At 36.0% G+C, this 26,480-nt stretch overlaps 1 protein-coding gene across 2 annotated transcripts in view; it reads left to right on the top strand.

The window, feature by feature from the left end:
• Positions 1 to 26,480, top strand: part of ARID4B (AT-rich interaction domain 4B) — a 93,449-nt gene that overhangs the window by 35,097 nt on the left and 31,872 nt on the right. For both annotated transcript variants that reach the window (XM_074863158.1, XM_074863157.1), the window contains exons 4-15: positions 1,375 to 1,440; positions 2,032 to 2,122; positions 6,372 to 6,451; positions 8,786 to 8,877; positions 11,120 to 11,258; positions 14,907 to 14,986; positions 16,336 to 16,409; positions 17,184 to 17,329; positions 22,989 to 23,061; positions 24,130 to 24,224; positions 25,330 to 25,427; positions 25,643 to 25,910. In XM_074863158.1, the coding sequence (XP_074719259.1) occupies positions 1,375 to 1,440; positions 2,032 to 2,122; positions 6,372 to 6,451; positions 8,786 to 8,877; positions 11,120 to 11,258; positions 14,907 to 14,986; positions 16,336 to 16,409; positions 17,184 to 17,329; positions 22,989 to 23,061; positions 24,130 to 24,224; positions 25,330 to 25,427; positions 25,643 to 25,910 (1,302 nt within the window). The remainder of the gene's footprint in view (positions 1 to 1,374; positions 1,441 to 2,031; positions 2,123 to 6,371; positions 6,452 to 8,785; positions 8,878 to 11,119; positions 11,259 to 14,906; positions 14,987 to 16,335; positions 16,410 to 17,183; positions 17,330 to 22,988; positions 23,062 to 24,129; positions 24,225 to 25,329; positions 25,428 to 25,642; positions 25,911 to 26,480) is intronic.

Genomic DNA, 26,480 nt, shown 5'->3' with positions numbered 1-26,480 from the left:
AGTAGAATCTGGAAGGCAGTAAAGCATTTTAGTGCATTTGCTTTCTAATCAGCCAGTCAAGGTAGGCTCTCCTTATTCCTGATTGTAGGTGCTGTTCTCAGCTCTTTGCTCATTTCAAGGTTTACAGAACTCCTTAAACTCTCCTCCTAAGGAGACTAAGTAGGAGAATTAGTGTTAGAGAACGCTGTTGTTTTGAAGGAAATTTTGCTATTGCTGTGTGCTATGGAAAACTCTCAACAATAGTGAGAACATAACCTTGGGTACACTTGTGAACTAAATCTTCAGATTTAATGTATGATTGCTGTAGTTGAGAGTTACTATAACACAGCTGAATCTCATGTTACATTCTTACTTACTGTGAATACTAAGTAAAACAACACATACTTAAACCAAGTAAGTGTGTTCTGGTGAACATTAGAACGTCACTTGTGTGTATTAATAAAATGTACATATGTACATAAAGTGTAATGTCAGAAGTTTCTCAGTTTCCGTGAATTTTAAAAGCAGAGTGGAAATAAAACTTTAGGTGTAATTGCTAGGAAGATCCTGTGAGTTTCAAAGGTGCGACCAAGTTAATTTTGAGTGAAATGAATGGTGTGAATATCTGTAGCATCTGATACAGGTAACTTAATCATAAGTTTGAATTTCCAGACGATTTTTTTCTGAGGACAGTATGTGTAGCATTAAAGACACAGCCAATGACATGGGAAAATACCTTGGAAATACTTACGGGATTTGCTTACTCCAGTTTTGAAAGACTGAAAAGTTAGCCATCTATACATTTACTTCCAACTAACTAGCGGTGTGTAGGTTAGGCTGACATCAATTGAAAGGCTGTTTGGGTTGTTCATTTTGTTTAGTTGACAGTGTCCTGACTTTTTTGTGTGAGTCTTTCAACTGTGAGTGAGGGAAATGCACTTCAATAAGCAAAAGCAAAAAAAACAGATGATATGGGGTTAGATACAGGTGCTAAAACTGTTTGATTTCAGACCATTGAAATATAAATGTTTCTTAAAAATTATTTATGCTCTCAACTCTTGAAACTTTCTCCTTTCTTGGTGTGGTACTACATCAGTACAACTGAAATCTTTAAGAGAACTGCAGAGGTCGTTCTGAGCCATTCAGCATTGTTAGTAAACTGTTGTTTGTCACTTCCTTTAGAGGTAATGGTTCTATTCTGAAAGGTAAAAAATATTTTAGAAGTTTTGATGACTAAGAAATTTTCTCCTCATATTTCTAAAATATATGAATGAAGCTGTTTTCAGCAGGTGGAATGGTGACTAAGATGAGAGTAAGAGAAGGGCTATTGACATCTGCATGTGCTTATGCTGCTCAATTGTATCAAGTGATTGTCAGTTGAATTATATTTTTTAGGTAACATTTAGACATGATTCTTCAACAGTGGAAGTGCAGGATGACCACATAAAGGGTCCGTTAAAGGTAATAAATTTGTTTTATATTTTGCTAACACTTTGAAAAGCATTCTTTTTCAGTATTTGACATAAATGTGTATATGCAGTATAAGGTGAAGGTGGAAGGTTCAATTTATTACACAGGCTAGATAGGATCACGAAGTATAAAAGGTGGTGCTGCAAAACTTGAGTTGGTATACTCTTCATGTTAACTTTTTCCTTTGTAGTTGAAGTGGATGTAGCACACAGGCTGATGCAAGCCTCTTTGTTCTTTTTGGCCTTAAAGCTAAGAAGTTTGGCTGGATCTGATTTTTAGTCACCGTTGATTTGGAAAACTCAGCTGGAGGATTTGATGGGCAAGCTCTTATACAAGAGAATGACATCACTCAAATTGGTTCTCGTTCCCCACCTGCTGGCAGGAAATAATCAGCTCGGTTGGTTTATTTTAGAGGAATGAAAGAAAGAAGTTTTGAGGGATATAAATATATTCAAGTGAAACTGTATGGTATATTTAACATAGAAATAGGTTAGAAATTAACTCTGTTTGCTAAACACAAAAGTGTTAACTTCATTGCCTGTTTTAGAAGCTCTCTAGTGCTAAGTGGCTTTTTTATTTTAGGTGGGAACTGTTGTGGAAGTGAAGAATCCGGATGGAACATACCAAGAAGCAGTTATCAACAAATTAACAGATGCAAGTTGGTACACTGTAGGTAAGAGAAATAGTTATGTATTTGAATAAAACTCATGACTTAAAAATAAGCCTGTGGCCTGGACATGTCTTAAGCATGGTAAGAGATTTTTTGGAGATGTTTAGGTGTTCAAAGTTTGTATAAAACCCCCAAAACCTAAGGTTCTTATTCTGAGTTTTTATAAGAAACTGTACCCCTCACAATGTGAAATTGGGACTCCAAATAAAGACCTCGTTAATTGCCCTAAAATTGGTAAGTGCTTCTTAGATATTTAGCATACTATTGTTAAATATTTTGTAGCAGAATGTGCTGTCATATATCCTTAAAAAGGAAAAGTGCTTTTAAAGCACAAGGTGCAATACTTATTTTTCCCTGCTTTCAAACTTAGCCCTGATAACAGCTGCTGTAAAAAGACATAGCTTGTTTTTTAAAAAAGTCTTTTCATATTTGTTTTCCCTATTTTCTCATGTGACATTTCAGACCTTAGATGATGTTTCCACATGCCTGCAGGTTGTTTTTTTTTTTTTTCCTTAAAATACTTTTTTTAAAGGCTTTACTTCCATGGGTTTACTTGCTGGTATGTACCAGCAGGTCAATCTGTCTTGGGGAAAACTGGTCAACTGTAGAATTATAACATATATTCCATTTGTGCACTGGTAGTCTTAAAGGTATGACAGGAAATGTATTTTCTCAAGAATCAATACATACTCCTCTCCTTGGCAGATAACTGGGTCATGGGAAGATAAAGAGCAGGTCTTGAAAGAACCTTAGCAAGACTTAGTTGTTTTGAGATATTAAGGCTTGTTAATGACGAAGTGATGTTGAACAGCTAGGGAAATACTAACTTTCCCTAGTCATAGTCCTTTTAGAAAGGATTAGAGCTGGAAGTTTTTCTTGTTGAAGAAGTGGGATGTATGAGTAGAGGAGAGATCAGGTTAGGATGGGGTGAAACATGAGGTATAAAGACAAGAATTAACATTATTGATAGTGTTTTGGTAATTAATGTAGAAGTGGATCAGATATGAGAGCTTTTAAGAACAAAACGGCATAGCTGGTGTTAGAACTATGTTGTTAAAACTATGTTGTATGTATATGTTTATGCTTCTGAGAAAGTGTGAGGTTAACAGTTTAGCAAGAAGAATAAGATAGGAGTCCGTGCAGATTAAATTTTGAAGGTAGGTGTCACAGAGTTGCAGTCTGTAAATCAAAGTAGATGTCTGTCAAAAATCCTGAACTTGAGAAATAGGAAGAGGAGATATAAGAGTTGAGACTGAAAACCATATTTTGTAGATAAAAGTAGACAAAAGCATGTTGACCTTGCAGAATCAGTAAAAGTAGCACAGCTGCTGGCTATGTAATGTACTTTGAGAGAGAAGTGACTCTAGTAGTGGATGATTAGAATAATCTTTCTCAGGAGGGTGAGTGGCATGAGACTGAAATTCTCTTTACAGACAGTGATGACTTTGGAGATCTGAGTGAAAGCCCTACTTCAAGGGATAGTTGCCATTACCAGATTTCAGAATTAGTACACATTTTAACCAGCAGTTACCTCATACTGTTCTAGCAGTTGTTGAAAAGTATCTAATTACTTGCATTGGTAATGATTTTGTGAATAAAATTACTATGATTTGGTCAAAAACTTTGTGAAGGGACAGATAGTTCTGAAGTTATACCCTTCCAGAAGTTGTTCCTTAAGACTATTTATGCCACTGCAGCAGTAGCATGTAGAATTTAGAGGAATAGCCATTTTGGGGCTGCTTGGGAACTCTTTTCACACTGAAGTATGGCCAAGGTTGCTTTAAGAGCATCCCCGTCTATCTTATATTCATAAGATATTGTCTGAATAGAAATTGTACATCAGTTTGTTTATATGTCTTTTTGGTGCTACTACTTTCCTACCAAAGGAAGATAGAAACTAAATTAAATTTAAAAAAACCCCAAACAACTGATGCAGCCTTTTAAAATTAGTATAGTGCAGTTATATAGACACATGAAGCGTCCTTAGTTTATTTGCCTGTCCTATAAAAATTCCTCAGTTCAAGGAATTCATGGTAAATACATACTGTTTTGTCATTCATATAAATGTGTCTTTAGAAAGTCCAAGGATACTCTTAACATTTAACTCTGTGTTTACTAGGAGGAAAAAAAAAATCATAGGACTGTTTGCTTTGCTGAAAATGCAGAACTGTGCATGTTCAAAAGTAGTCTTAGCACCTTCTGCACTTTTTTGTCATTACATTGCTTTTTCTCAGAATGCAGTGGTTTTATTTGCATTAAGTTGCCTCTCTTTTTCCTTTTCCTTAGTTTCAGAATAGCTGTTTTTAAATGCACTACACTCCTGTGTGTCTGCTCGGTAGATTGTTTTGAGGATGTTCCATTAGATTAGAATGTCATATGTATTGCAGCCATATGTGCTATGCTGGCCACACAGGTCTTTCAGGGAGGTGAAGCTTTTCCTTTGAATGTATTCATGTTATGGAACAAGATTAAGAACCGCTCTGGCAAGCCATAAGCAGATTACCACATAGGATACATAATGTGGCTACCTACCTAGCTTTGAATAGGTTTACCTCTGTTGTAGTCAGCTTATCCCTTGAAGTGGATAGATTTTTATTTTTTTTTTTAGTCTCTCATTATGTAAGGAGACTATTATGTTAATTAACACAAACTGAATTAGGAACCTGCTGCCTTCTACTTCACCTAACCAAGGGGGGGCTTAATTATGTGTTGACCATTTGAGATGCAACTCCAAATCTATGTGTTTTCTTGTGCCGTTCTTGCCCTTGATACTTTTCAACAAATTTTGAAGTGACAGATGTGCATCTGTAACTGATACTTTATCACTAAACAGTACTCAACAATTACTGTAGTATAAAACACAGACTGGGGAATAGTAATCACAAGGGGAAGTCTGTTCATCAACAGTACTGAATTTAGAAGTAGGCAAAAATTACTTTTATACCAAATAAATACTAGTCAAGAATTTTGAAGTACCTTTTTTTTTGGTATTTTTTTATTTAAATTAGTAAATGTTGAAAATAGCACCCACTATCTGAAAGCCAGATGTGGCTGAAAATTAATCTTTCTAATCTTGTCAGGCATCTTTTGCCAGTTGACAGCCTATCACTGTTATTTTGACTCTTGTTAGTGATAGTGTTTCCGTATTTTTAGTTTTTTACCACACGATTGAATTCTAATGAGACTGACAGAATCAGTCTTGGCAGTACTGTTGATGGACAGAGGAGAAGATTTGAATGAAGGTGAAAGACATGTTAAGAAATTGCTGCAACTTTTAATGTAATTATTTTAATCTAATCTTGGGGTTGTTTCTGTGCCCTCAAAAGTCTTCAAGGTCACTGCAGTGTGGGAACAAGAATATAATTGTTATCACTGTTGGGAAGGGGAGAGGAGATGAATTCTTGTCTCCCTGAACAGCTTAAGCATAGCGAAGAACTTGTCACCAAGTTTTCACCTGTTAAATATCTGTAGAGGACTTGACAAAAGCTTACATTTTTTATGACCAGTTTACCAGCTTCTGAAGATTCCACCTTGAATGTGTGCAGACCATTTCAGGATTCAAGAGGATAAAGTATGTAGCTGAAGCCAACTGTATTACAAACTTGTTTCCAGTTGACCTATTGATAGCAGACGTAGCAGGAAGTCCAGAAGCCAGGAGCTCCACAGTTCTCTCACTACAGCTGGTTTTGATGATTGTGTGCACTTCAACGATTTTATCTTCCTTAGGCTGATGTCACTGTTGTTTTATAGCGTAGTTGAATGAAGTCACTAGAGAAAGGTGTTGAACTTTCCTGTAACATGAAACTGTAACCTTTTTCGCAAAATCCCATTTATGTTTCTCCATAGTAAACATAGCTCTCCCATTTGAATATTGTAGTTCTGGTTACATAGTAAAGTTCTGTAAAAATTGAAAATGCATGAAGAATAGTTTTTCAGTTCTAGCTTGCGTTGATTTTTAATTTTGTGTCCTGATCCATGAATTGTTTCAGCTGCTGATTACTTAATGTTCCATTTAACGTATGCAAGCATGGATTAGCTCTGGTGAGACAGCAGCTAATGTATTTGGTGGATCTATGCGAATGATTTACTGGATATGCAGCAGTATCCAGGTACTGCTTTGTTTTAAGGACTGGCCTCAAGAATATATATCTCATTCTTTCTGATACCTCAATCTATCACTTTACTGATACTGTGATTTTTAAAAAAAAAATTTTTTTTTTTTTTTCTTGCCTCACTTCTTACCTGGTGACAGTATTTGATGATGGTGATGAGAAGACTCTTAGACGCTCTTCCCTGTGTTTAAAAGGAGAAAGACATTTTGCTGAAAGCGAGGTAATTGAAGAAATTTTATACAACAATTTTTGTATTTAGAAAAATTTTAAAGTGATATTTTTAGTACCTTAGTCTTCAGTGTGTTATGTACATCCATGCTAAAAATGGGGATTATGTAAAATATGGTCTACAGGGTCTGGCTTACTCTTTTTTAAAATCAAGAAATACAATTAAATTTCACCAAATTCTGTAAGTTAAGAAACAAAATCGGCATTTTGTAGATTTCATGTCTATATTATTAATTGTTTATAGATTGTAGATCACACACAAAACCTGTGATCACACAACTACTTTGCTTTATATAAAAAATTTATCTGTAAGCATTCAATTGGAAAATTTCATTGGTACATGAAAAAATTAATGTACATCTTTGGACATAATTAAGTTCTGCTGGATTTTAGGTAGGTGATCAAGTCTAATTTGTAATAGCTCATAAACTTGAAAAACCACTATTCTTTTAAAAGGCAAATTATAAGTTGCTGTTATTGTTACTTTGAAGACAGTTATCAGTATTTTGAAGCTGGTTCATGTCTTAAAGGTGACTTGCATATTAAAGTATGCAGACATTTGTAGCAAATTTCAAGTAGTTGAAATTTCAGAGTGAGGGTTATTCCTCCTTATTATGTAAGACAATCTGGACTGATGGGGCTATTTATGTAAACACGTTAGCTTACTGGAAAGTACTGAAGACAGGGGTTTTTGCTATACATAAATATGCTTTATAATTACAGTCAACTGAGCTTGTTGCCTGCTTACTGCGTTCTTGTGAAGGTTCAGATACCTTCTAGAATCCTAAATCAGGATTACACATATGTAAAGAAGAGGGCCTAATTAGATGCCTAAATCTGGATTCAGATAAAAATGCTGTAATATTAAAGATTACATTGTTCCTTTGATTAGCTCCTTGTTATTAAGGATCAACACTCCTGAAAATTAAATTGCTTCTGTTTCATAAATACTATTTTAATATGTTTTAGGAGTTTACTTTATAGTAAGCAGGTTGAAAATTTTAGTCTATTCATATTGCTTTGCAACCTGTTTGGCTAAACGAGAGTAACCTCAGATTATTTTGTCAGATTCAGAGACATCTTACATTCAGGTGATTCCTACTTTTTATTTTATCATCATTCTTACTGTCTCAGATTTTGATGTCTTGCCAAAAGTCACTGATATGCAATTCATTGTAACCAGCCCTCAATGAAACGTTGTGCATTTCCAATAATTACCTCATGACTGCATAGCTACTCAGCAAGGAAAACTGCATCTCCAGTTTCTGTTGTAATTAGACCAATTCCACAGCATCGTCTTGTTCTCGTGTTTCTTAAGCTTCATCTCTGACTTCCCAAGTGTGTGGGACCTTTTAGGGTATCCACCACACTCAGAAGTAATCATGTATTTACGTTAAGATTTAAGAAGACAGTTTTATTGTCTTATATATCCAGTTCTGCCTGATATGTAATACTTTTGAGATTCTTATTCATGTTTCACGTCTAAAAATTCATACACGACTCAGAAGTGTAATTTGGAGGACCATGTTTACTTTGGAAGGGTTTATGCCTTCTTGCAAAGAACAAGTGCCTATACAAAAAACTCTGTGTACCAGGAGCCTTCAAATCTGTAATGGTTATTATTTAAACAGATAACAGCAGTCTTAGGGAAAGAAGATACTGCATGTCCATGAAGTTCTTCTGTTGACCCTTTAGCATTCTCCCTGAATGGAGAAGGTTCTTCTTTATCTCCCTCTCCTTTTGTTTTGATGTTAATAGAGCATCACTTAGCACTCTCTCAATTATCAATATAGCAACATCTTTAAAATTGTTTTAGAATCTTTTTCTCCCATTTCAAATTATGAATTGCTAACAAAAATACAGTTAACTTGTCATGTTTGCTGCCACTGAGTTATCTTGCAGTTTCATTTCATAGGGGACCTTTGTTCATTTTTAAGTAGATGATTGGGTGTTTAGTCTGATGGTAGGAGAGGCAGAAAATTCATCCTGCAGAGATGGAGTATCCCAGGTCAGCAGAATACCTGATACTTAATTCTTTGTTTGAATGGTCCAAAGACAGGACTTCTGGGAAGAATTGTCTGTGTGTGTTAGACAAAAGTTAATTAATCGGATGTGGGGACAAAGTGTTTAAAAAAAAAAAAAAAAGCCCAAACAAAACACATTACTTTTTTTAAATTAGTGATCTCTGCTGTATTTCTTTTGTAATGAGAAAGTCTCTTTATTGACAAAAATTACTTTAATGAGATTATACAAACTTATGGTTTGGAAAATAACTTATGCAAGGTTTTTCATATGTTTATGTACATGTATTTTTTAATTTCAACAGACACTAGATCAGCTTCCACTCACAAATCCTGAACACTTTGGGACTCCTGTTATAGGAAAGAAAACAAACAGAGGAAGGAGATCCAATCATATGTAAGTTTAACATCTTTATATCTGTGCTGTTTGTATTCAGTTCTGAAGCTTTTGTTGTGTGTGGAGTTTTATTAGTTGTGGATTCAGGCTTCTCTTATTCAAAACCAGGAAGCTATATGAAAAGTGTTGTTTAGCACTCAGACTGAAAGTCAGTTTTACATGTATTGTTGCATGCAAGAATTCCAAGTCTTCATGTAATCAGTATTTGAAATAGTACTGGGTATAGGCAAGAGGTTTTTTCTTGGTTTTGTTACTTAAGTGAAAAAAGAAAGTGACATACCAAGTGGAAATGTGTTGTTAAGCTGTCTTCAGAAGCTTTTCTGTAGTAGCGTATTGGTATTATAAAACGTGTTGGACTCAAACTAAAACCATTACAATGCAGTCTTTGCCCAGCTGATACAAAGTCTTTGTAGAAGGTAGTAGAATCTTCATGTAGACCTTTGGTTTCTCATTACAGGTTCTCTGAAGGGCTTTTAGAAATAGGTTAACTGTATTATGGTTTGCAGCAAAGTTTATTGATAGAAAAATAAAGTTCAAGAATCATGACTTGATTTCCTAGGTGCCAAAATTCTTGGTAGTTGTGATCTTGAAAAAAACACTGTTAGATACTCCACTGACTGTTCGGGGGGGGGGATGTTTGTGGGGTTTTTTGGTTGGTTGGTTGGTTTTGGTTTTTTGTCTTTAAAGCTTTGAGGTGGCAGTGGCTGGAGTGGGAAGGGAATTTGCATGCTTGGATTGCCCTGATGCTCTGTCTTCTTGATAGCTTGAAATCAGTATTGCCCTGTATATGTTGGGGTACTATAAATTTACTCAATTATTGATTGATTGATTGATTTGTGATGTATTGAAGGAAAATGATGGAAAAAGATGGCATATACCACAGAGAATGCAATCGCAGCATTCTTGGTGTCTGTGACTGGGTTGTTGTCTTCTCTGTTTCCCTAACTGTACAGGACAATATTATGACAGAAACAACACCTTTATCTTTATCTTATGATTAATACTCACCCAACTGAGTAAAAAGACAAATTGCACAGATACTGGTATAACTGAGCTAGGTCGTTGTCTCTCTAAAATAGTCCTGGCTTTCTCTCTAGTCCTTCACTTCTTTGTCTTCTCACAAGAGATTCTCAGACCCCAGAAAGCAGCCTGAAAGACTTTCATACCGTGTTTTAAAAGAAATGACTACTTTAAAAAAAGGATGTTGGGGGGAAGAAAACTCCAATGCTTTATTAGCACTGCAAGTGGTGATGTAAAATTAGGGTAGGGAAAATGAAACATAATAATTCACCTTAGACTGTAAATCAGTTATCTTCTTTTACATGAGTGCTAACTGTGAGTTTTCTGTTAATACTGAACTTTATACTCAAAAGTAGTTATGTGAAAAATGGAAGATAGTGTTTAAAATTCTGCCTGTTGTGGCCATTGAACATGTAAGGTTATTTTCTGAGAATTAACCTTCAAAGTGACAAGTAAAAAAAGTAGAGCCAGGAGTGCTGATTTTTAATTATTTTTTTTTTTTAATCAGTTGCAGGTAATTTTAGTTGGAGCAGTTTTGTACGTTTAGACTCCCCATATGGGTAAAACCAGGGGGAGCTTTGTACTGGAGCCAGAACCTTTTTAAATCAAAACGTATTTGCACCTTTGCCCGTCTACTTACATTCCAACACTTTGTTCAATGTGAAATTGAAACAGTCCTTGAAATGCTTCACTGCACATCTTTAAAAGAACTGTTTCAGGATAAATGGTCTTCTTTTTCTCTTTGTTCATTTTCATAGCCCATGTTTCTTCTTCAGAAATTCTTCGGTCCTCTTTCAAAATAGCTTTTTATTGTGTATGGCTGTTAAAGTAAAAGCATACAGCGATTAAGAGGAAAACCAAACTGATTTAGCTTAATGTTGGTCCAAAACTACAACTGCAACAGTATTTTTGAACAGTGCTTCACTGGGGCAGAATTCATGTTTTGAATGTCCTGATAGTGCATTTCTATTCCTCCATGTGGATGCATGGTGGTGTTTTGTTTGTTTTTCACATGTATTATGTGTAGATGTGCATTTTTGAGTTTGTAAAGTTTGAGTAGTTGTTATAACATCCTTACAAATATTTCTACTCATTTTTATCCTAAAACACTTAACAGGCAATTCACTATTATTTTTGCCTCTTTGATAATTAGCTTTGGATCTCCTGTAACTAATAGGCAAGTTTTGAATAGTTGAGTTTTAAGTCTTTTTCTATTGTTTAGTCCTGAAGAAGAATCTTCATCCTCTTCCAGCGATGAAGATGAAGATGATAGGAAACAAAGTGATGAGTTATTAGGAAAAGTTGTGTGCGTGGACTGCTTCAGTGTGGATAAAAAGAAAGCTCTGTGGTTTCCAGCCTTGGTAAGAGTTTCATCTTTATTTTAATTTTGTAAAGTTTCATTTACTTTCTAGGCACCAAAGAAAGGTGGGTTTTTAAATTTTTGATTGATTAACCTATATTTTTATTAGAACATAATATGTTTCTTCAAATTGAACTGTATCATAATAGTCAAAGGAAATATATATGTAAATATGTTTGTTTACAAAAAGTAATTGCTGGCATGGCTTTAGTTTTTCCAAACAGCCAGAGCTTGTTGTCCTAATTCCAGCTCAACAGTGTGTTTAGTACTTTGGACTAAAATTTCAAGGTGTTTTTCATAGGCTATTGCATGTCATTTTTCTGAACTACCAAGTTTTATCAAGGAAGAAAAGAAGTGCAAAGAGAGGGGAAGTTTAGTGATTACTTAAATATTATTTTTCTAGATTCAATATTAAACACACTTTATAATAAAATCAAATGGAGTTTTTTTGTTGCTGTGGTAGGTAGTAGAGAATTGTCAATAAATTTCCTTTAAAATAGTATTGTAGTCTTCTAGTACAAATATTTTCTATCTTCCTTTATTCTGGTTTAAAGACACTTTTTTACAAATAAACTTCTAGTAAAATATCACTGTTAATGTAAGGATCGCACATAGAGTGACTGATGTATTTGGAAGTTAACATATTTCCATGAGTGGTATGTTCTAGTACCATGCTTTTTAATTTTTATTTTATTATTAATTGTAAATATTTGAATAATTTCTCCCTGGCAATGAAAACTTAAAATGTTTATCTAATTTTGGGAAGACTTGTGCTCTGCTTTTTGAAAAGATGCGATACAGTAACATTTAACTCCCTTAGTGTGTGCAGTAGCTTTCACTTACAACTCTCTACTTGTCACCTCCTGTGTCTTGTTATGCAGTGCAGAGGCTTTCCAGCAGGACTTTTGGAAAAGTTGGTGGGAGAGAATGAGTCATTGAAGTCTTTTTTACAACAAGGGAGAGAGCAGAATATATAGCAGGGAGATATCATGTTAATGACAGATAGCTTTAAGACAGGTTTCCAGTAATGGACAAGAAAATTGAGCTGTTTCTTTACTGAAAGCTGTCATCAAGATTGATGCAATATTGCCTACATCACAGTTGCACTCTGAGAACTGGTCAGTTAGGACTGGCTTGAACTGGTTTGTGTCACACTGTTGGGTTAGCCCTCCTGGTCATGCACATGACAGATGGTAGTTTCCATGGCAGCCTCTCCAGTAGGTATTGGGCTTGCACGTGACTGATATAGTGCTGCTTAGTCTAGCTATGGGTCAGACCTTAAAGATTAACTGAAATGTTGTTTATGCTCCCAAGGTATGCTAAAGATACACATTGTTATTTCTTGGCTTTCATTTGGAGATTGGAATAGCTCATTCTCCATGGAAAGCTTCCTGCGATGAATGAGAAGCAGTAGGGGGATAAAGTTTGAGGGTGGAGCTCGTTAACTCTGAAATAGCTTATCCTAGATTAGCTCTTATTTTAGTAATCAGGTTTATAGCTCTGCAAATAAACATCATATTGCATTTAACCTGAAAGGTTGTGCCAAAGAATAGATTTATGCCCCAAATAGGGTTTTGTTGTTTTTGTGGTTTTTTTAATACCCTGCCTTGTAGCTATGCTTCTCAGTTCTTTTACCTTTTAAGCAGGTTACTTCTGCTACGTCAACAAAGTAATTTTGTCTATTACTGATAAATTTTGCTTTAAATTCAGGTTTAATATGCTGAAGAATACATATCCCAGAATTCCTTTGTTATTAATGATATTGTGTACTGATGCACTTTGTGTATAAGCACAGAAGACATTGTGCAAGTTTATTATGTGTAAAGAAGTCCAGGGATTAGTCTAACTTTTACAGCAAGTAACAGTTAAGATTAGTAATGGAAACTGATTCCTTTGGGTATCAGTCCTACAACCAGACAGCCTGTCACTTATAAATGTAAAACTGTAGAGGTATAAATGTGGTAAAAATTATTCTGACGACTCAGTGATTGACTACATTCTTTTAATTCTGCATGCCTGGGTGGGGTTTTTTGTTTGGTTGATTTTGTTGGTTTTTTTTTTGGGGGGGGGGGGGGGGGGGGGGGGGCGCGGTGTGGGAGCAATGGCTAATTGTAAAAAGGCCTGGCAGTTGCTCCTTATGTCAGAGTGTGATTTAGTGAGCCTTATAGCATTGCTTAGTTTTAATGTGTACTTAAAGGCTTTTGGAAGGTGCAACGAGGAAATCTGCTTGCAGTGTTTTCAGAAAATTGAGTTTACATAGGATCATCTCTTTCATCCTCCTATGACTCCAGTGGAGTTTGTTTTGCAAAGAAATTGAGAACTTGATTGAGGCAAAATTGAGGTGATGTTGCTTGATGTAAAGGCACTACATGAGGTTGTGGTAAACTGTTTTCCAACCTCTGAATGGATTTCTGACTACTAAGATCTTGCTGCTTCTGGAAAACCAATAGCTAAAGCCAGAATGGCCTTTCTCCATCTTTAGAGAGCTAGGAGATTGTACCTGTCTGTTTCAAATGAGGGATGATAATCACTGTGTTTTGCCTTGATACTAAAACACTGTTGCAAACTATATCTCAAACTGCATTTCAATTAGTAAGTTGTAGTTCTGTAGAGTAATTTCTTTGGAGACTGTAGAATGCATTGACTCTGGAGATGTAGACTGTTAAGTTTTATTTTTCTATATTGCTATACTCTGTGATACGCAACTTGTTTCCAAATCAGTTGGAGCTTTTGACTTTACCTTCTAAAATGCTGTATGGCTGGTGACCTATGTAAGGAGGGGAAAAAACCTTTCATGCAATATCTTTGTGTTTGGAAAAAGTGGGACTGAAAGGAGTTGGTGTAAGAGAGAAGAGGTATTCACCAGAGCTAAATTAGGACTGTGATCATTTGCTGCTCCTTGGGGTAGCAGCCAGAATTTTCTTAACTTTCAGGGAACTTCACATGTTTTGAGAGAAGAGAGGTGAGTGATGGAGAGGTTTGCTTTTCTGTTCTGTAATTCTGGAAATTCAATATATATTTTTTTATTAAATTCCTGAAGCTTTTTAATAGCAACTTGTATACTGGTTTAACAAAACTTAAGGGGCTTTTAAAATTGCAACAAATAATATGTTGTCTCAGTGCTAGACTTGATTAGTCTACTTCTGGAATTAAAGAACCTATCATAATACTTGTACTTGAGGCACTTTTCTCTCCTAGGTAAATAACTTATGAATCCTCCATTAGCAAGTTACATTTCATAAATCTTGTATACCTTTGTTTTTGAAACTGTGTGATTACATCCTTGCAATTTCTGTAAGTTTTTTCAGAAGAGGTCTCTAACTCAGGTGGCAGCACTTGGTTAAATTCCTGTCCTTTTAGGATGAGGAGTAGAATAAGCTGTAGTGGCATTACAGGTACTTAACTTCTGTCAGCATTCTGTTCTTACTTATGTCTCTGGCAGCAGCTGTCAATTCCCTCCAGGAAGAGAGCATGAACTCAGGAGGTTGTCACTCCTGTGTTTTGAGGGATCTCAGTTGCTCTTACCTCAGCGTTGCTAAAGACGAATGAACCCAAAAGGCTTTTGTGAAGCATTGGTATATACTATTACTCTCTCTTTTTTTTTTTTCTTTTTTTCTCTCTAAACTTTGCATTTGTAATATCTTTGCAGGTGGTTTGTCCAGATTGTAGTGATGATATTGCAGTGAAAAAAGACAATATTCTTGTTCGCTCTTTCAAGGATGGCAAATTGTGAGTAGGAATGTACAGGTTGACAACTGAATAAAATCTAAACCAGTCAAGTGAAATGTAGTATGAGATGTGTTGGGTAAAGTATTGATAACATCAGTAAGCTCAGAAAGTTTCTGCCAAGATTTTTCTAATGTTCAGAAAACTGTTAACAGCCTTACATTGTGATGAAATTAGTCTTGAACTTTGTCATTATTAAGAATGGGATGTATAAATCTGTCTTAGTTTTAATTTCATTTTTACAATGGTGGCAAACAAAGGTGTATATTGTGACTTCAATAATGGCCTGAAACTCTTTCCTGCTCTGCTTGGAACAGAGCACTGCTTTTCAGAGATGTGGCCATAATTTAACCAGCTACAGAAAGAGGTGGTTGGGGGTGTGTGCGCGCATGCACGTACACCACATGCACACACACAAATTATTTTTCTTTTTTTGAGGTGGTAAGGCATATGCTTATCTCAGTCTAGACTACAACTGCATATTATCATGTTCTTTGAAAAGAGCTGTAATACTACTCAAAGTAGGAAAGAAGATAGTGAAACCTAGAAAACCAGACTGTATGGTATTTGCAATAGAATAAGGAACTTTGTGTTCTTAAGCTCATGTTGGCCAGGCGAGGGGTTGATGATGTTGGCCAGGCGAGGGGTTGATGAATGACAATAGAATTCTTTTTTCTAGGTTTTAGTTTTTAATTTAAAAGTTGCAGCTATTTATTGTGCTTGGTTCAATTTAACAGAATGCTTTTGCGGAAAGGACATTGAAATATTTAACAGTTTTGTTGTGGCTTAATTACTTACTAAGTCTAGGCTATCACTTTACCATTTGATAGTTACTCAGGCATCAACATGTGTCACTGAAGAAATACACATGGACACATGCGCACACAAGTGCATACCCCCCACCCCCCAAAGCTGAAGTTCAGTAGAAATTTAAAAAGTGCTTTGTTCTTTCAGTTTGGAAGTCTTTCATTTCATACTGACAATTTATACTCGTTTATGTTTTAAGGAAGGTAGGGTTTTGTTGTTTGTGGGTGAGTAGTTACCTGCTAAATTAACATGAGGTTTTTGTTAAGTGATATATATTTGGGAGATTCTGGAAACTACTAGTGGAAGAATGCTTTCTTTAATATGCAGTGATTGCATATGGATGGTCTAACCAAATTTATATAGAAATTTGGTTTTTAATCCACAAACTAATACCGTACCAGACTAACACTATAGAATTGTCAAGATACAGTTCATATTATTATTCTGTATGTTTAGTAAGTGTGTTGTAGTCTTAGTGATAGCTCTGTATTATACTGTTAATTTAGCTTTAAAATATTTTTTTTAACACTTTCTGTATTATCTAGCGTTTCTGTGCCAAGAAAAGATGTTCGGGAGATTAGTGAAACTTCACCAAAGCCTGATGCTTTGTTAAAACAAGGTAAAAATAACTTTCTATGAGAAAACACACGTGTATGTATTTACTTTGTTATGTAAATTGGACCAAATTTATGGTAGATTGGTTCATATCTTAAAAATGCTAAAATACAGGATCGTTTCCTATAGAATAATATATTGAATATATATACTGCACTTGTTTTAAATGTAGATATGCCAGACAAAATATATAATCATACAGTGCACACTGGCTTTATTGGTTGATAGTATTCAGCATTTTGCATTAGACCTTAATAGAGTTATTCTCACCATAGTACCCATAATAGTTACAAGTTGCCTTTTTGCACTCTCAAGAAACTGGAATTGTGGATTGATTTGAAAGTTTAAGTTGGCATGATCCAAGTCTTAGAACTAGCTTGTGCTTATTTCTTCTTCCTTCTCCCTGTTCAGTATACATAAACCACAGTGTAAACCTGTTGGAATAGGGGTTCTCTCAATTAAATTTTCATATATGCCCTAATACAGAAGATCCTTATTTGTGTCTTATAGACAGTGACATGGTAATAATCCTAATAATAGCTCTGAATAATTTGAAGTGCAGAGAACACTAGGCCAGTTTGGCTGGGTAAGACAAATAAGGATGGACAACATGGGGTTGTTGTTGAAGTTCCCTGAATTTGGGGGTGGAATTGTTAATTAGCAGTCCTTCCTCCTTCTCCCCTACCCCCCTCCCCCACCCCCAACTACTTTTTCTGATTAAAAAATTTGGTCAAACTGATACTTCCTGCAGTGCTAACAAATGCTGGTCCTTTTACAGCTTTTGACCAAGCCCTTGAATTTCGTAAAAACAGAACTGTTCCTAGTAACTGGAAAACAGAATTGAAAGAAGACAGCTCCAGCAGTGAAGCTGAAGAAGAGGAAGAGGATGAAAAAGAAAAAGAGGATAACAGCAGTGAGGAAGAGGCAAGTGAAGTTAGTAAAGGGCATGGATAACACAGCTGATAAAAATTTAGCAAGACTAATATTTAAGTAGGTCTTTTTAACATTTGACAACATTTAACATGTTAACATAGGCAACATTGTTGACATAGGCAACATTATTTCCTCTCAGCTTTCAAAATCTTTAATCAACAAAGATCAGTTAATGTGAAAATTGAGTCACTAAGCAAAAAACACATAGTCAAAAGTCTGAGTCATTAGGGACTAAGGAATTAAAACTCAAAGGAAGATCCTGTTCTGGAATCTTTCTCATGCTGAGCTTAATGCAGTGGCAGAAGGGGCTGCAGTGCCTACTAGGGACTGAGCAGGATGAAGAAGGGTAGATACTGGTGTCTGCTGTCACATGCCTTCTAAACGAAAAAAGCGTTTCCTTTACTTGTATTTCTAAATGGACCTTACCTGCTAGCTCTTAAAGGTCTGTCTGTCTTCTAACTGGGAAGATCTGTGTAGGTAAAAGAATACTTAAGATGTTTCTGATAAAGAACATGTGGTGCTTAAATTATTTTTGATAGCTTTAAAACAAAGATCTCTTTACTTTACAAACGCCAGCAATTATGTCTTGCAACTGTATTTAAATCCAGACTGGCCTTTTCTTTGTGCATGTTGTTTCATTATTGGAAGGCAAAGGAGTCTTTTTTTCACTGATGTAGAACTTTGGGGTTCTTAGGGTGATACTAATTCCTGGACTATAATGTCAGTCACGCCCCAGGTGGGTTTCCAGTTTGTAGTTCACTCTCCTTCCAAATAAACAGTTGTTTGTCCTTCTATAATAGTGCAGTGTGTTGTAGTGTGCAGAAGGGTGTAGTTTCCCTCTGTACTTTTTCTTGCATCTGCTTTATTGTGTATTATGACAGTGTTGAGTTGTTTTCCCCTTTGTGGCCATGGAATGAGTTCTGTGCATGCTAAAATCATGCTACTGTAAATAACTGCTCACATAAATGATGATAAACTTTTCTCCTGGCTATAGAGCAGTTACCCCAGTACATACCCATGACTTACCACACATTCCAAGCCACAGGGAAGTTTGCTACCTTTTACACAGGAGTTCTATATGAGAAGGCAACTCTAAGCTGTTACTGGCCTGCGTTCTTGACATATTTGAAAAATCAAACTAGGCTGGCATGGTCCTGCTGTTGTCATCTCCTCCCTTGTGTGTCTGTCACCCTGTCTTCCTTCCCTTTATACCTTACTCATTCCTGCCCCCAAATTGCTATGCTAGGCCTACAGCTGTAGATCCTCTTGTAAAGCAGATATTGCAAGTAGTTTGCACTGTTCTTTCCCTGTTTCTAGCTGTAGAAAATGGAGTTTACTGGTTTTTGGAGTGGTGAAAAGTGACAGATTTTGAAGCCTTTAGAATAATTACCGAGAAATCTGAGTAGTTGTACCTCTCTCTTACCCTGGTCCACTGAAGAATTACTTCACTACAAGTTATCTCTGTGGCTACCCTGATGTAAAGAAGCAAGAGAGCTTTCAATCAAGGCATTATCCCATGCACTCCTCTTCCACCTTTCTTCTCTCTTTTGTCTTGGAAGTATGGAGTCCTACATCATCTTTGGTTTTCTAATTATGTGCTCTTCCCTCCCAGCCTTCTGTCCAGAAAAAAATGAAGATAGGAAAGAAGAAAATTAGTGGAAATACTTTTATTTTACAGCTGACTGTGAGGCTGGAAGCAGGACTTTTGGATCTTTTACACTTTCTGGTGGTACTTAAAATCTGTATCTGCCCATTATCACTTTTTCTCTCACTAGGGTTTGAGACTTGTTCTGTAATTTGTTACACAACTGCCATTAATACAGTAGACTGAAATTGACGTCAATAGTGGAATTGTAAAGGAGAAGCTGAGATGGTTTATGGTCTTTCTCTCAGTATATCCTCCCTGGAGACTGTGGCTCTGGCATACCAGAAGATGGTGTTCCATCTTTTATTCATTCATTTCTTTTAATTCTTTATTCATTTATTTTAAGATTTGGGAGACTCCAAAGGTGTGAAGCAACAACTTTGCCACCTCTCCATGCTCATGAAGTCAGCCTGCCCCTTAAAGCTCACGGTTGATGACACAGCTCTGATCAAAAGTTATAAAGCCCAGTTTTCAAGGGGCTGTTCTCTGCTTAGTGTTTTGAGAAGCAAGGAGTAATTCCTTGTACTCAGCACAATCTCTGAACTTTCAGAGCCAGGTTTGTGTCCAGCCATGGGCATGATGAATGTACATAGATTTGTACCTATGCAGGTTCACACACAATCTTTATATAGTGATCATTCCCTCACTACTATTAGCTGAAAAATTCACAGTCTTCAGCTACAGTGTTTGTAAATATTTGACCTTGTACCCTTTGTACACCTTCTCTCTAGCTCCTCCTAGTTGCATGTGATGTATGAACTAGTCTTTCCATGTGCTAGACATGAAGATCTCATCTCAGGCAAATATTTTGGGATTTGCTGTGACATCTCTTGTGATAACTTCTTCTCCAGTATCCAATGTTTCAGTCACCTGCTGAACTAGGAGGTTTCTAAAACAGAGGCAAATTTTTTTTTTTTTTAAATTTTTGTTTTTCTTTTTCCTCTTCTGTCCCCTCAGTGGTCAATGGATGTGTGCCTTCTCTCTACTCCCCTTTTAGCAGTTTCTGCAGCCTCCTCTCTTTTTTTATTAGTTTATGCCTGGAATCTCCTGGCTATCAAGCAGCATCTCTTCTCAAACAGGACCTGTGGGCTTGCTCCTGGGACTTTATTATCCACCTGCAGATTGTTCTACTGCTTTCCAGGACGTGAAAATTCTCACTGGTGGCCCTTGGGCCATCTGTGTGGTGCTGGTGCCCGTGAACCAGAACAAAACAAAACAAACTTCCAAAAAAGCTCTTAAATATGTCACTGCAGGCTTCATATATAGGTGCTCCTATCCTATATATATATTCACACACACTCATAGATATATAGATGCTCATATATATCTCATATATCTATATAGAGCTTCTATTCTATATAGATAGGAGTTGACATGCAAATTGTCTCTAGTTCTCTTCTAAGAAGAGGAGCTGTCTTTTTTGTCTTTTTTTTTTTTCCAAGTGGAAGAGACTGCAAAACAGCCTTCCTTTCCTTTACTAAATCTGATGGTATGTAAAAAAAGTTGACAGAGACCCTCTCTTCTGGTGCTGGGCTATAATACTGTGTGAAGAAAATCCAGAAAAGCAGTGACGTGCTTTTTGCAACACATAAAGTTATCATACATATAAGCCACTTTATTTTACCTTTGTGATGTGGACAGATACATTAGAAACTGCAGAGTGACCTGTTAGCACCATGGTTGTCTAACTTAGAAGTAAGCAAAGATAACAGAGTATGACATGCCTACTTCAAACCATTATCTAGGAAACCTTGTCATCTAACTTCTCATTAAAGAGAGTCCATAAATGTTTGGAGATTATTAACTGGTGTTAGCATAGTATAACATGTACTGATTTTGTAGAGGATCTGAGAAAATGAAAATGTTGTTCAGAGGCATGCAGGGTCTTAAGCTCTCCCCTTTAGCACACTTTCTTAAAAAGTTGGGAAAATTAATAAGGAAGTATCCACTTGCCATTCTGGCACCTCTGGATTATCATGCTTGAGATTTAAGAGTACTCTCCAGTCATTGGATCTGATGGTGTGAAAGGAGTGGCAATATTTCATTCAATGATACTCCTCCCCTCCCCTGCCCCCCCCCCCCGCCCCCAATGTTCTGTGGGACCCTTTTCATATGGCAAATGTTCTCTCATTGGTGAGGAACATGAGGAACCCAGCTAGGTGCTCGTGATTTCTTTGTCATGATCCAGTGTATGCTGGTAAAAGTCCTTTCCAAGTACCTGTCATGTGAGATTAAAACAAACAAAAACAAACTCCAAAACTATCGATTCCACTCAAGTCCTTTGTTCTGTATAGTCCTAGTCAAGTTTTATGACTGCAGGCTGAATACTTTGCTTGCTAGCAGTGTTTCCTTTACCATCTTTGCCTGTGAAATGAGACTGTTCTTAAACAGGCATTTGGCTGTACTATATGCAGGGCTGCAGCATCACCTCATAGCTCTTGGTGAAGAATTGCTAGATATGCCTGATTTCTGATGCCCCTGCCCTGTGAGGATGTATCTAGTACACTGGTTGCAGTTCTCTACCCAGCCTGTCCTTGCTCATTGAAGTATCCTGCTCTGAGCTCTGCTGGTATACTGGGTATCAGATAGATGCTCATCACGTAATGCCCCTCACAGAGACTTTCGTCTTGCATTGCCTTTGCAAGACTGAAATATTTTCATTGCATTTCCACTGGTAATTATACCTAAATGACAACTGTTTCAGCATATTGTGAATACTGGGTTTTTCATTTTTTGCCTGTTTGCTCCAATATGTCCTCCAAGTGCATTTAATGAAGAAGAGGAGGTACAGAATAAGAAAAAAACCCTACTCACTGGTAGTAGTTATAGCCTTCCTTGACCTTCTTTTCAGCCATCCATCTCTTTATTAAATAGCTTCAGCAGATGTTGTGGAGTTTTTTGGGGTTTTTTTGGTTTTTGTTTTCTGTTGTGTTTAATAATAATATTTTGTTTCTGTTGATTTCTCAACTGTTTTGCTATAACTTTAAAGACAATACGTTTGGTCCACTTGCTTCAGGGTAGGTGAAGCTGTAATATTTAGTACAAGGAGCCTGTTGAAGAATGGCAAAGATAAACACCAAATAAAAATACACTAAAGAGAAATAATTTCTTTTAGATTTACTGAATAACTTTTATTAGTTATTTTTGCAAACTTTTACAGGTTGTATTAAAAAAAGTATACAGAAAATTAATCAATTTATATTTGGCCTGTTGTTTTGAAGTAGCTTAGTCATGAGAATTTCTAAGAATTCTGATTTTATTAATATCTTATTGCTACTGATTGTGGCAAGTCACATTTCCTAAGGTAATTATGAGGTGTTATAAAATAAGCCATAGTGCTTTGTTATGAAACTCCACTGTTTATTAATCTAAGTAAATCTAATAGGAAATGTTATTAGTGCAATGAACTGAACATGCAAAATATCCATTGTTATTTCATTTCTGGGATTGATCCTACTCACCACGCCTTCAGCCGGTACCCCACGGCAGTGTGCATGCAGTGCCATTGGTTGCAGTTTGCCAGTACTGTGGATTAGAACTCCTAAGAAAGTGCAAGCACCATTTTCTTTCACTTCATCCCTGAAAGTGACATAGTGTATCCAGGCATCAGGGAGTCACTTAACTGCAGTAGAAATAGACCTGAGATTTCTGATATAATCTCTTGATCATTAATAGTGGTGTCTCCCAGACTTCCTGTGTAAATGGACAAAATTGAGAATACATCTTGATTTATGATATCACTTATGATACTTGAGTGATCTATCAAAAATCCAATTTCAGTGTGTCTTTACAGTTATTGTTTTATATATTTTGAAAAACTGTTTGTAGTTTATAAAACTTACTTCCATGTGGCATAGCACTGAGCATGTGTCTCTTTGTATAGTATCCTGTTGCTGACTACAGTAAACAAGCCTTGAACATTTGAACTTAAATTATCACTGCTGTATGTTTCTCATACGTAACTCAAAATGGTGATGATTTTCTTGTGTGCATTACTTTAAACAGGAGGAAATAGAGCCATTTCCTGAAGAACGAGAGAACTTTCTTCAGCAATTATACAAGTTCATGGAAGACAGAGGTAGGCATTTTATCTTTAATTTGTAGAAGCTGAAGATAGATGTATTGCTTAGCAGTACTTCAAAGAATTGAGTCTGTAAACTAGTAGTGCTTTGCAGTTCAGTTTTGGAAACTGAGACTGTGTTCATCACTTCTGACTTCCCAGTGATTTAGAAGTGAAGTCTGTCACTTGACTCTTCTCCTAAAATAGTCATTTATTCCTGCTTTCAGAAATAAATGGGTAGTACTTCATATATGCTAGTGTATTTTCTACTGTGTACTTACAGTGTGTATAATCAAGCATTTAATATCTTCAGTCATATTAATGTGTATGTTCAGTTTAATAACTTTAAAATACTTTTTAGGATCGTGGAAAAAAGCATTTACTTTGTGGTAATTTTCTTGTGTGAATCCTGATCACTTAAATGCATGAACATTATCAGTAAGGTAGATTGAACTGTTTTTAAAAGCAAATGCCATTTATTATATTAAATCTTGACCAGGTATTTGTACACTGCAAGAAAAGTGCAGTGTCTGTAGAGGTAGGGGTGAAGGTGTTTGTATTTAAATTAGTATTATAACTAGTTAAATTAGGATCTCATTACATATGAATATGAGTTGAGGGACAATTGACAAGAGATGACAATGTGTTAGCTACTGATAGTACATTAGCATAGAAAGTTTCAGATCTTTGAAGCATCGTGTGATTTGTTCCTGGGGAGTTGTAATTTTTTTTTATTGTAGTGAAAGGACTGTGCTTTTTTTTAGATGTAATTGTTTCAGTGGGTGAAATAAAAAATAGGTATAACATAGGTAGAAAGAAAAGTTGCATCATTAGTGCATGTTCAGTAATATATGGAAGAACGCATATGTATGAACTAAATTACATTACTGAACTACAGGGAAAATGAGTTATTAAGACTCTTGAGTTTGTTTAGTTTCATGAAGAAGTAGTACCAGATGCATGAGGTGGTCAGAGGGAGGGGTTTACAATACTGTATTTAATAGTGTAGTAGTGCCTATGCTGTGGATTTCATGTTATTCAGAAAAAAGTACTTCAAAACACTGAAATAACTGTCTTTGTTCACAGGGACTCCTATTAACAAACGACCTGTATTAGGATATAGAAATTTGAATCTCTTCAAATTATTCAGACTTGTACACAAGCTTGGAGGATTTGATAATGTGAGTATTGGTATGATGAGTATTCCAGAGCCATAAAAATCTGAGGGTGCTGTTTACTTTTGTTTAAGTACTGATAAAGAAGAATCTTACACAGAGCTTTAGGCATATGAAGATTGAATGCTACAGCTATGTAAGACACCCTGTAGCTCTGAAAAACATGTTTTAACAGGAACCAGAATCTAATTATATTCTAAATAAACTACACATCTTCTCAGTGTGTTTACTTATTGCTGCATAAGATCAGCCATCATGTGTGGTTTTGTGGTATTTCAGGAAATGTTTGATAGAGTTGTCACCTCAGAAAGTGAGAAGAGTCACTACTTAATAAATAGTCAAAGATAAATAACCTAGTTTAAGGTCTGATGTGAGGCCCTTAATTCCTGTCTATTCTGGGCAGCATATAGTAGAATGTGCTGACTGGGATTAGTCGGATTGGTCTTGGAGCAGTAACTGAAGCATATGGAATTCATGGCCAAGCAGATTCTGTTACTGCTTTGGACTGCTTCCCATAAATTTAGCCTGTCGGTTGAAGAGGTATGTTTGTGCAGTGACACCTTTCTGATATACAAGGGAGGATCTTGTACTTGGTTATTGCAGTACACCTGCTTTGCCTTCACAGATGGTTAGAAATGAGCATATCACACTGTCACAAAACTTTGACACCAAAGGGCATATTAAGGACACAATGAAAGACTGGTAGCCACTGTATCTGGTGCGGTATTGCCAGGGCTGAGTATTGTTAATGCTTTGAATAAATTTTTTCTTTCCAATTTAATTAAAATTCTAGCTCTGATAGTTAAGAATTACTTTAAATATAAAGTATAAGTGATGTATGGATTTTTCTGGTCTTTGTATTTTCTTTCCTTTTTTTATTACCACCTGGAGAGGAAAGCCTGCTGTGGCTCACTGAAATGCTGAACTGCTTAAAGTAGTTACATTAGACTATAGTTTGCATTACAGTAAAATACTGTGTGTGTGATAAATAGTAATTTTCTAGATCAGAGAAAATTACTTAATTTTTTTCCAGAGCTGTAAACTTTGTTGACTTAGTCTTTTTTGTATCAGTGAGTTAATTAAAAAAACATGACTTCATTTTCCTTAACAGATTGAAAGTGGAGCAGTGTGGAAGCAAGTTTATCAAGATCTTGGAATCCCTGTATTGAATTCAGCTGCAGGATATAATGTTAAATGTGCATACAAAAAGTAAGTAATAAAAGTACGAAGTTTGTGCTAAAACAGCACTAGAATGAACTGAAGTGATCTTGTGGTAGTAGTGGTAATACACGTAAAGTCCATAACTTTTCCATTGTAATACAGTTTTCTGGGCTTTAAACATACAGTTCATGTTTAGCTTCTATTAGGTAGCATGTTCTTTCTTGAAACAAACTTGCTTACTGCAAGCAATTTTTTTCTTTTAGATATCTCTATGGTTTTGAAGAGTATTGTACATCAGCTAACATTGAATTTCAAATGGCATTGCCAGAGAAAGTGACGAGTAAGCCTTGTAAAGACTGTGAAAAAGAAAAAGAATTGAAGATGCGTGAAGAACCAGAGCAGGATGTAAAAGAAATAAAAGTGGATAAGGAAGAGCGCAAGCAGGAGGAAGTAGCAATAGTGCAACAAGAAGAAAAAAAGTTAGCTGAGAATGATAATGAAAGTAAAGAAAATGATAAGCCCTCTGTGCTGGTAAAATATTTTAATGTTTATGTTATGTACTGTTTATAAAGTCAGGTGGTGTGTTGATAACCGTGAATTCTTGTCAAGATTGAAATCTCCATAATGGATTTAAAACAAGACAAAAATGTGCTGTAAACCTAATTCAAAACAACACATTTGAGCCATATTTATCCCTAGGTGCCTGTTTTAGGGGATCATGGTGTCAAAATGCCTTACTTGTTAGGAAGCACCTGCCCCATTCCACTTGTTTGGGGGCCTCTCAAGTCAAATGGAGACTAATTAGTGTGCAGCTTTATCCTGATCTGGGTAATGCATGCTCATGTCTAACTACAGTGCTGATACTTTTATTTTGCATTTAGCTGTGCTTTTAAGCCCTCATAAATCTTGCTTTTACTTCTCTGCTCCAGTGAAACCAGTGAAGCTCTACGAAGACTTGGGCCATATGATGTACACAGTGATCTAACGTAGTTCAGTGGTCCAGAGAGACAATTGTTTATAGCTTTTCAAAACCCAGTGTTGACTCAGTGGTTTTAGCAAAGGAAGCCCAGGGTGGTAAGCTGATGTGCTGCTCTGTGCAGA

Source organism: Strix uralensis, chromosome 3 (genome assembly GCF_047716275.1).
Source record: "Strix uralensis isolate ZFMK-TIS-50842 chromosome 3, bStrUra1, whole genome shotgun sequence".
In the NCBI taxonomy this organism is placed as follows: Eukaryota; Metazoa; Chordata; class Aves; order Strigiformes; family Strigidae; genus Strix; species Strix uralensis.
The sequence above is the reverse complement of the archived record's forward strand: the minus strand, read 5'-3'. Positions and strand labels throughout refer to the sequence as shown.